The 10,278-nt window shown below is 36.7% G+C and overlaps 1 protein-coding gene across 2 annotated transcripts in view; it reads right to left on the bottom strand.

Annotated features, from left to right (window-relative positions):
• Window positions 1-2,890: 2,890 nt before the first annotated feature.
• The window catches only part of LOC137392261 (syntaxin-like), a 28,363-nt gene continuing 20,975 nt past the window's right edge, over window positions 2,891-10,278 (bottom strand). Inside the window, exons 6-10 of one of the 2 annotated variants that reach the window (XM_068078929.1) lie at window positions 9,549-9,657; window positions 6,709-6,782; window positions 6,238-6,375; window positions 4,305-4,415; window positions 2,891-3,545 (exon numbers count right to left, since the gene is read on the bottom strand). In XM_068078929.1, coding sequence (XP_067935030.1) covers window positions 3,447-3,545; window positions 4,305-4,415; window positions 6,238-6,375; window positions 6,709-6,782; window positions 9,549-9,657 — 531 coding nt within the window. In that variant the 3' untranslated portion in view covers window positions 2,891-3,446. Of the gene's footprint in view, window positions 3,546-4,304; window positions 4,416-6,237; window positions 6,376-6,708; window positions 6,783-8,718; window positions 8,828-9,548; window positions 9,658-10,278 lie in introns of both variants that reach the window. The other variant, XM_068078928.1, reaches the window with a different exon arrangement.

The following is a 10,278-nucleotide window of genomic DNA, read 5'->3' as shown; positions in this document are numbered from 1 at the left end:
TAAAAAGCTCTCAAGCTTTACTATGATAAGAGCAGTGTCTATCCGAAGCCACAGTTGGAGGGTGAAAAAGATTGCATCATAAAGCATGCAAATTAATGACTTGCACTATAGAGAATCATCACTCTAGCCACTGCATCACTTTACCGCTCCTAGCATCTCAGAATAATTGTACGTACACTTATTATGTCTGACCATGTCTCATGGCACACTAGACTGCTAGGTTACCAGTATTTATAATAGTGGTAACTTATGTTAATGTCATTCTATTATATGAAATACTGTAAATAATGCCATCACTATCACGACAGTTAATAATTGTTACGGTACAAGACCAGGCTACCTGACAGACTGAATGTCATGCAAAAATGCAAATTTAAGTAAAAGACCACTGCAGTGAGATGAACCTTCATTATAACAAAGTAACAAAGGTCTAATGCATCACAAGTTATGGCTTGCACACTGAAAACAGTGAATGCAAAAGTTTTTCTAGCCTCCACTCAAAAGCACTATGATTCCCACTGCAGTAAACTGGTCACCAACTGGCATTTGTTGAAAAGGTAACTGAAAGGTGGCTATGACAATCAGTGATTTCAATAGACGTGAAAGACTGAAAGGCAACTTGTAACAACACTGAACACTACAACTCATTACATTACTGCTATGATTTATTGGTTGGTTTATCAAAGCCCTCGTTCAGTCACACTAAGGTTATTCATTTAATGAATGCAATATTTCAAGTTACACGATGCATCACAAGTTGTGGCTTGCACACTGAAAACAGTGAATGCAAAAGTTTTTCTAGCCTACACTCAAAAGCACTATGATTCCCACTGCAGTAAACTGGTCACCAACTGGCATTTGTTGAAAAGGTAACTGAAAGGTGGCTATGACAATCAGTGATTTCAATAGACGTGAAAGACTGAAAGGCAACTTGTAACAACACTGAACACTACAACTCATTACATTACTGCTATGATTTATTGGTTGGTTTACCAAAGCCCTCGTTCAGTCACACTAAGGTTATTCATTTAATGAATGCAATATTTCAAGTTACACGATGTATCGGGGTTGGATATTCAAAACATTATAGCACTTAGTCTAACTCTAAGGGATGTTTCACTTATTGGTAAACCACAGTGGCCTTTGGGAATATAAAATCAGGGAATAGCATTGGTTGATATCATGATATAATCATAAATATAAGCTCTGTACTTGGATGCTATGTAAAACTGGCAAAGCGTAAATATTTTGGTTAACTATCATCATTTTCTATCTGGCATAACAATTATTTTATCATAGAATAATATTAAATTCCTTACTACTATTTGTATCAATATTTCAGTCATTGTATGGTTTACCCAGAATAATTCCAAATATGTTGGTAGCGAAAGCTTCAACTAACACGAAAACGTGCAGCAAACTTTACTTATCGCGTAAAGTTGGTACGCTATAGATAAAAACTATATTGAAGAATTAACTCTTATAGCGGACAATAATATCATAGATTAATGGTGTTCTTTATGCAGCTCTAGGACAATTGTCTCTGGTAAAATTGTCACTGTAGGACAGCTGCTCACTCATTTGAAAAATATATTTTTATTTTTTGATCAATTTGCAATATTTTAGAACAAAAAGGTTATGCCTTTATTTACCCATAGCCACTATATTAGTATCCAGACGTACGAGGATCAACCATCATGGATGTCCTGAAAGAATTTGACTGATAGTAACGCTTTTTAGCCCTTGCTTCTTATAATTGCATTTGAACAGAAAAATCAAATGTATTTAAATTTATTATTTGAGAGGGGACAACGTTTGGGGGGGGAGTGTCTGGCCATCTTTTATGCTGTTACCTCAGCCATTCTTTGAAGCTAGAGCATAAAACTTAAAGCGCACCAAAATGTGAAGCAAAGCTTAAAGGTTGACTTGCAACAAAATTCACATTACAGTTATTTGTTATCAAAAAACTCACCATGTCTTACTCTATTGTGCTGTAGGTACAAAATATGTGGAAATGTGATTACAAGCTCTTAAAAGCTCAAAAACAAAAAGCCGCCGTAGATTGGAATCTGTTTATTTTTCTGACGTAGTCAATACATTTGTTTATTGTTTTGACACGTGATTTTGTCATGTGAATTAAAAGGCCAATAAAAGGCTAATATAAAACTCCTCGTAGCACGAGTTTATGACAAACACTTCGGGTTTTACCGAAGGGCCCGTATCAAATAAAGATGCTCGCTACTTTACAGTTTTGTTTCGGCTTGGTCTAATCGTCAAATCATAATCTGATCATGTGACCCAATAATTCGCAAATAATTTTTGCAGCACTTTTCGATTATCATAGGTGACCAACAGGCTCATCATGTTTATCAGACAATGATATGTACTCCTTCGAGCTAAGGTTAAAAAATTATACAAATTTTCACGGTAGGTTATAAGATATCAGTGCTGAAAGCGACAGCCTTACAATGATGATGAAATAGACGCATAAGGACAATCGACATGGTTTTATTGAATGCGTGAAGTAGATTTGTGAAAATATTTCGACGAATGAGGTTGCATGAAAGTGAAAACAGAAACCATCTAACACAGTTACGTCCCATTTGAGTCGTTTTGGAAAGAGATTCTAATCTACGGCGGTTTCGTGACGGCGGCGAAGCTTTTAAGAGCTTGTAAACATATTTTCACATATTTTGCACCTACAACACAGCAGAGTAAGACACGGTGAATCTTTTGATACCAAATAACTGTAATGTGAATTTTGTTGCAAGTCAACCTTTAAAGTTGATTTTGATGATACTACGTCTCACAGGGCCCAAAGAAAATTTCTCAATTCTATTTAACAAAACTTAGAATTCATAAACACAACAGAAGCACAACACAGAAAGCACAAAATGATAAACATATATTTGACAGATAATTATATTATACACAATATAGATAAGAACCTGCAATAGTGTCTAATACTCACACTAGCTATACATAGATTACATTGGCTAGCGAGGAGAGTTGGTAAGTGAAAATGACTGGCGAATGATGAATACACGTAGTTGATAAACGAGGTAAGAATAGTGAAACACTGTTAGTAATGGTCTACAATGCAGCCAAGATTGTTCTTGTCTATCACTAGTGATTAAAAATGCTGATGACAGCCTAAATTACATGAAAACAATGTAAGAGCATAGAAGCTGGCCTGATCATAACCATGCATTGATTTCAGTCATTAAGGCCAAACTTATCCATTTATTATCATAATTCATAACCAAATACTAAATGGTGCTAAACTTACAATCACAAACGCTCTTTAAACATCTGCGCTCACGGCACAATAGAAATGAAAATAGGAGCACCAAGAAATGAAAATGACTCTGCAACATCACTGCAATAATACGCCTGAGTGTTCTGTCTACTCCTGCCTTTTAACATTAAAATCTCTAGTCTATCGATCAGCTGCATTTGCCGTTAGAGCAAACGGCAGAAGCGATGATGATCAATGCGATGATTAGTAAGACAGCTGTCACGACAATAGCTATACAACACTTTTTCTAAAAAAGCAAATAATAACACAACATGACAAAATAATAGTGCGAGAGAAGGAGGTGAACAAGGAGGCTGATATTAATTCAGAAAGCATGATTTGTTTGCTTGGTTGACAAATGCTCCCACGTTCTTGTTTTCTTCTGAGGGTTTCAATAATAAAGACTGATATATTGCTGTGTATGATGTCATTGCTCATCAACTTAAAATGCAATATATGTATAACCACGTTGGATTTAAATTATATTTAGTGTTTTTGAAATGATTGATAAGGCATTTATACAGAGTGAATGAATATCAGCCCCACAAACAATATTAGATACAAACACAAACTAATACATAAGGCATAAAACATTGTAGCAAAATTATGGATAACATTTTTTAACTGCTTGGTTGAAACAGTTATTTCTTCGTAATCAATAAATTGATGGTGAGAAAGAAGCTGCCAAATCAAAGCACAATAAGCCAATAGGGACAGCAAACAGTTTCCGTCGTTTGTATACAATTAAAAGATGGAAGCTATGAAATAGGCTTTGCATAAATGTAGTACCCTGCACTAACTATGGTAATGTGACAAATACAAAATGCCATGATTATGTTTTTGTCAAAAGTGGAATTATGCTCAGCACGGAAAGACAACTCCGACATATTTTTAATAGTTCCTACCACGATTATGCAAGAACGCTTTAAGCCCTCCCCGATACGGTGTTGGCCAAAAATCTTTTTGATATTATCACATCAAACACGGAGGCCCCTACAATACTCACCCTTCTAGCAGCACTTTGATATTTTAGAGCTTTTTTGGTATCTTCTGTCGCAGTTTTCACATACTCCACCGACTGGTTGACATTAAATTCTACTCTGTCAATCATCTCACCCTGCAGCGAAAAGATGTTATACTAAGATGTCGTGAAAGTCTTTTAACCAGGAACGATAACAGTTTGCAGGTTTGAAATCGTCTTCAAGAAAACAAGCAACACAAGAAAAATTGCTCCATCTTGTTATGAGTTTTAATTTGAAACTATGGACAAGGAACTAGCCTGAGATAAACCATTCAAGTCAAACTATGACTAGACAAGGGAGATAAGTAAGAGCCAAAGCTAACAATGATAACTCGTTTGATAGCCTATCATAATCTGAACTGGAACATGTTTATTAGAGCTGAAGGAATGAAATGGTTTTATATTAGTAACATAGAGCTAGTGACGCAGAGCTGACTAACATGAGATACTAAATTTTAAACGAGATAAAATACAACTCGACAGATGAATACAGAGTCAATATTACCCACAGACTCTAATTGAAGACAACCTCCAGTGTAATGAGAAGAAAGGAAGTAAATATTATCTGCTTATGACTGTTTTACTGGATTAAAAGTGATATTAGACTATCTAAGTCAGGGGTGCCCAACCAGTCGATCGCGATCTACCAGTCGATCTTCAAGTGCTTGGCAGTCGATCGCGGGATGATTTTAGGATAACATATAATTACAACATAAAATAATAATTATTCACTAACTAGCAGCAACTACTATTGCTGCACAGCACTTTACTAAACTACTGCACTAAAAAAGTAGTTTTAATAATAACATTATTTACCTATTATCGTTGTTTATGTATAGTCGTGTTTGATTGTGTATTTCAAGACCAACAAAAATACACGTGAACGCCATTCATAAGTTCCCAGCACAGGACCGCAGAAAAAGCCGATAGGTCCGCACTCGATACAAAACCGTGTATAGTTCTTCATGCACCCAAAATAACTTTTGTTAAAATGTTATGCAGCTTTCTGCTAGCAGTCGATCTCGTTTTTTCTTTTTGAATAAAAACATAAACCCATAAATGAGTGTTAAGACAAATCTGAAACGACAAAAAACCTATCACTTCCACAAGGAATGGGAAGAGGATTATTTCTTTGTCATTTCCAACTCTAAATGCATGTGCCTCATCTGCCAAGCCATCATCTCGCTTCCTAAGAAGGGTAACCTCGAAAGGCATTTCACAACCATGCATAAAAGGTACGAGAATGATTTTCCTGCCCAAAGTGAATTAAGGAAAATAAAATTAAAGGAATTGAAATCGCAACTAGCTGCACAGCAGTCTATTTTTACCAGGCCAAATACGAGAGGCAAAGCAGCTACCTGCTACTACCCTGACTATAAGAAACTAGCTGCATCCTCCCAGTGCCAGGTTTCTCACTAAGGTAGAGAATGAATGTTTTTCCTTTAAAATTATGTTACTTACTGGATCACTGCATTATATAAGCATATATGTGGAACTTAATAAAGGTGATAGGCTCACCACTACAGGCTCAAGTTTGTTTTTAATTTTTTGTTTCGGGGCTTCGCTAGACTAGTCGATCTTTGAAGGCAGGCAAATATAAAAGTAGATCACATGTCTAAAAAGGTTGAGCACCGCTGATCTAAGTTATTAAAAGATGCACAAATCTTAACAATGTGAGAAGTTAGTTTTAACAAGCGTGTCCACCAGTTTTAACAAGCGTGTCCACCAGTTTTAACAAGCGTGTCCACCAGTTTTAACAAGCGTGTCCACCAGTTTTAACAAGCGTGTCCACCAGTTTTAACAAGCGTGTCCACCAGTTATGAATGTACAAAGTTTATGGACAGTGGAAGAGCCATTTTCTATTCTTCTGTTCTAGAAGCATATCCATAGAGTTACGCAGAAATAAACATAAAGTTACCTGACTCTCAACTAGCATTGCCATGTCCATGAACATGTCATGCAGTTCACGAATACTTGTCTCCAATTTCATGATGTCTTGGTGCCGTGCTTCTATGTCTGCTAGCGTCTTTTTGGCTGCTTGGGTTTCCATAACAATCTACAAGAAGGATGGGAATAGACACCCATCCATAATCTGGTATATGGCTTATTTTAAACTTAACAACTTGGAAAAGTGCAGGTCCATACTTTCTCTCCAATTGGACACTCTATTGCGCTACACCAAATTATTGTTCGACTTTTAATGGGAGGGATTTGAGAGAAGAGTTGATCAGACCAGCTTTTATTAGGCACTCCTATAAAAGCATTACTGTCTTGTCTAATTATGCAGTGACTTTCCCATCTACCAGCAGATATTGAGAGTAGCTAGTAGTAACTGTGCCAGCAATAAAGGTATGCGCATACAAATATGCGAAGGTAGTGGTCAACTTACACCTTGTGTGAATATCTGAGGATTCCCTGTCTCAATCATATTTTCTAGTTCATCGTTGGTAGTTGATTTGCCAGCTGAAAAAGCAGAGGAGCTCGGTGTGAGAGAATGCAGAGTCAAGGAAAACATCAGCTAAAGAAGCCAGAGGAAACTAGAGCTGCAGGCCTAGTTTTACCTACATTATAGCATTGTGTGCTAACAAAGTAGTCAAACCCTCTCAACACAAAATAATTAATTATGAGATTTACTTTGTATATAAAGCTGTCGTTTGTTGGAGCAATTACTACCAAGCTTTCTGTTTTATAGTTTACGAACCTAAAGTAATTCCCCAATAAATACTGCAAGTAATTACAAATAGCATTAAAACAAATGCATTATATAAAATAAGTATATACATGTATCACTAAATGCAAAATGATAGATTTTGCATCCAAAAACTAAAACAATCAAGTTTTATGACTACTACTTGACCTTAGCAAGATACAAAGGAAGTATAGGCTAGGAGATTGGCAGGTTTAGAGGCAGCGTTGGTAACAAAAATAGGTAGTGTAATTTATTTTCACCTTACATTAGACTAAGTTTAACTTACCCCATTTTATATATTACTTACTTTTATTCTTTACCAGCTGCTTTACTTTTACTTACAAAACTGCAATATTTCAATAAAATTTAAAATTAGTATATTGGAATTACTTTTGATGTTAATAAAAAGGCTTTCAAATTTTACATTTACAAAATCCGCATGTAATTGGAGGTTTGACTGTATTTTCTTGACTCATCTCTGATTACTACATATTTTTATCCATCAGCGATTGTTTTACGCCTGTTGGTTAACAAAATACAGCCAGATGCTTCACCAAAATGTAGACATTTAGAAAAGACTTCATTTTTCAGAGAAGCGATTCAGGAGATATATCATCAATCCAATTAAACCAGAGTGAACACAGATTGACAATCCCGCTGTCTGGTCATCATTAGATGAGAGAGTGAGCAAAACAAGCGGTAAGCAGAAGCATTGTTTTAATAAGAGCATCGATTACAAACAGTTAAAAGTTGTAATAAAATAAGCACTGTTTGTTGCAACTAAACAGCAAAATCGAATACTATGTAAGCAGTTAAATGCGGACTGCAGGAAATGACACTCTATTGCTTCCGCCAATCACACTAGCATGGGTGACCTGGCATTTGAAATAATAGTAATTATTGGTCTAGAGACACTCAGTAAGATTAGTCACTAGCGAAGTGTCTAGCCACACAGCTGTGGCGAGTCAGCGCAGAAGCGATCAATACAAGCAATATTATCACTATAATAGCTTATACTACTAGGTTATAGAGAAGACTCTTCAACCAAACACTGTCCAATAGCCTATGTACATACAAGCATCATTAGAAATAGCTCAGTTAAACTTTGTGTCAAATAAGATGCGCAGTATTGAACATAGCTGACAGATCGAATAGAAGATATCAACAATCAGGTGTTTGGGAGCTGGCATAAGTCTTGTATTAACTTAAAATGAATTGATGAAGAAATTAACAAATAAAAACCGTTTGAATTGGCTTGAAACCGTTTGAAACGAAACCAGCTGAGTTGGCAGAATCAGTATGGCTTGATGAGCAGAACCAGTTTGATTTGACTTGATCAGAACTAGTTTATCTGACTTGATGAGCAGAATCCGATTGAATTGATAAGCAGAACCAATTTGAGCAGGTTGAATAAGTTTGAATTGACTTGATGAGTGGAACCAGTTTGAATTGATGAGCAGATCAGCTTGGATTGATTTGATGAACAGAATCTGTTTGAGTTGAATTCCACAAGAAATACAAAATCTTACAACCTCTTTTCTGAGAAAAACTCAAAACCGAACACCCACCACCCTCCTGAAGTAAAACAGCTGGCCTTTCAATACTCCAACAAAAAATAACTCAGAAATGCTTCCTGGCGTGTAGTGATAACTCAGCAAAAGTTACAAGACCTTTTTGAGTAAACCAACGCCTCGCACACGACCCCCTTACTGATAGTCAGTTGCCGCCGTATACGTTCTTTGCATTTTTGTCTGTACGTCACCTGGCAGTAGTTATAATCATTCATGGTGTCTATGAGTTTCCTAGACAGTGTGCCGTACTGCAATGAAATGACAAGAAACGACTGTGTGCAACAGAACAACACATGACAACATAGCGGTCACGCAGTGATAGCTAAGTACAGCAACATAAAAGCATACAGCCCGCATGACAATACTGTGACTACAAGTGTACAACAGAAAGAAAACATATCTATATAAAACACCAATAAATCTATAGATGCCTATGAACATAAGATGTATCATTAAACATGATGCAGATTAGGTAAAATGTCAAATCAAAGACAGGTAGATGTTATTCCATAAATCCGTGTTTTATAATCTGTACTAGTTGAAATTTTCTGAAGTTGTGAGCCCATGTCCATAATACAACAGTGCTGCAGTCATTGATTTAATCTGTAGAGCCATTTGAAGGAATAGTGTCATTTTAATAAACTGAACAAAGTATGATTTCACATTGGACGAGCAACATAACTCTACCCAAATTGTATCAAAAAAGTAAAGAAAGTGTTTTAACAATTGGTAGAGCTAATCCACAATTTTCTAGCCTTTGGGCAACAGCGAATAATCCATTTAAAAAAATAGGAATATAATTGGACGCCTCTCCCTGTCACGCAGACACAAGAAGGAGCGAGATGAGCAGAGAATGTGTAACAGCATGAATCTAGATATATGCTGTGTTTTTGAGCAAGCGTGCACAACACAGACGCACTTGGTGAGGGAAATGATAAAAATACAACGATGCGACCACCCAAGTCTTACTAATTTCCAACTGTCGGATAATTCTGGCCTTGCAACCTTCCCTATAGTCGATTTGGGCTTTGTTATAGAGGTTCATCACTTCTATAAACTTCCGCGATATCGTCGAGTACTGTTAAGGAGGAAGATAATAGTACCAGCATGCGACAAGTATATACTCAACACATATTGACATATTGAGAGATATTCAGCCAAAACCAAGGCAGTTCAACTCTTTGATGCCAGAGGCGACATAAGTGACAAAAGTTGAGTAAAGGCAGGTTCACACTGTATCGCAGTATGTCAGCGTTAATCCCACAATACACATCGGTGATTATCTGGTGATAATACTGTTCACACTATCACAAACCCATCCATGTTTACATCAGCGATTAGCCCCCAGCATAACATTGTCATTATACAATGCGATCATGGAAACGATGGAATACTAGTCTCGCAGCAACTGTCATGAAGGAAATATAGATCAAGCGACCCGCTATTGCCAAGTGACATAATCGAAGTGCTACACTATACACAGGCTGCCGTGGGTACTTGGCGAAGTATTTGGAAAGTTTGACAGCTGCGATGTTCCTGACATACTTTTTGCCTCTGCGATGTTATTGGTTAACAGTGCACATAGTCGATGAAAAATCGTCGAGAGGACAACCCCCAACATACGACGACACAGTGTGAACTAGCCTTTGCCGCACCAGTCGCCTAAAATGAGCCACTAGTCTGACAGATTTCAGAAATA

Source organism: Watersipora subatra, chromosome 3 (genome assembly GCF_963576615.1).
Source record: "Watersipora subatra chromosome 3, tzWatSuba1.1, whole genome shotgun sequence".
NCBI classification, from domain to species: Eukaryota; Metazoa; Bryozoa; class Gymnolaemata; order Cheilostomatida; family Watersiporidae; genus Watersipora; species Watersipora subatra.
Note: the sequence above shows the minus strand (reverse complement) of the source record. Positions and strands in the feature narration are given on the sequence as shown.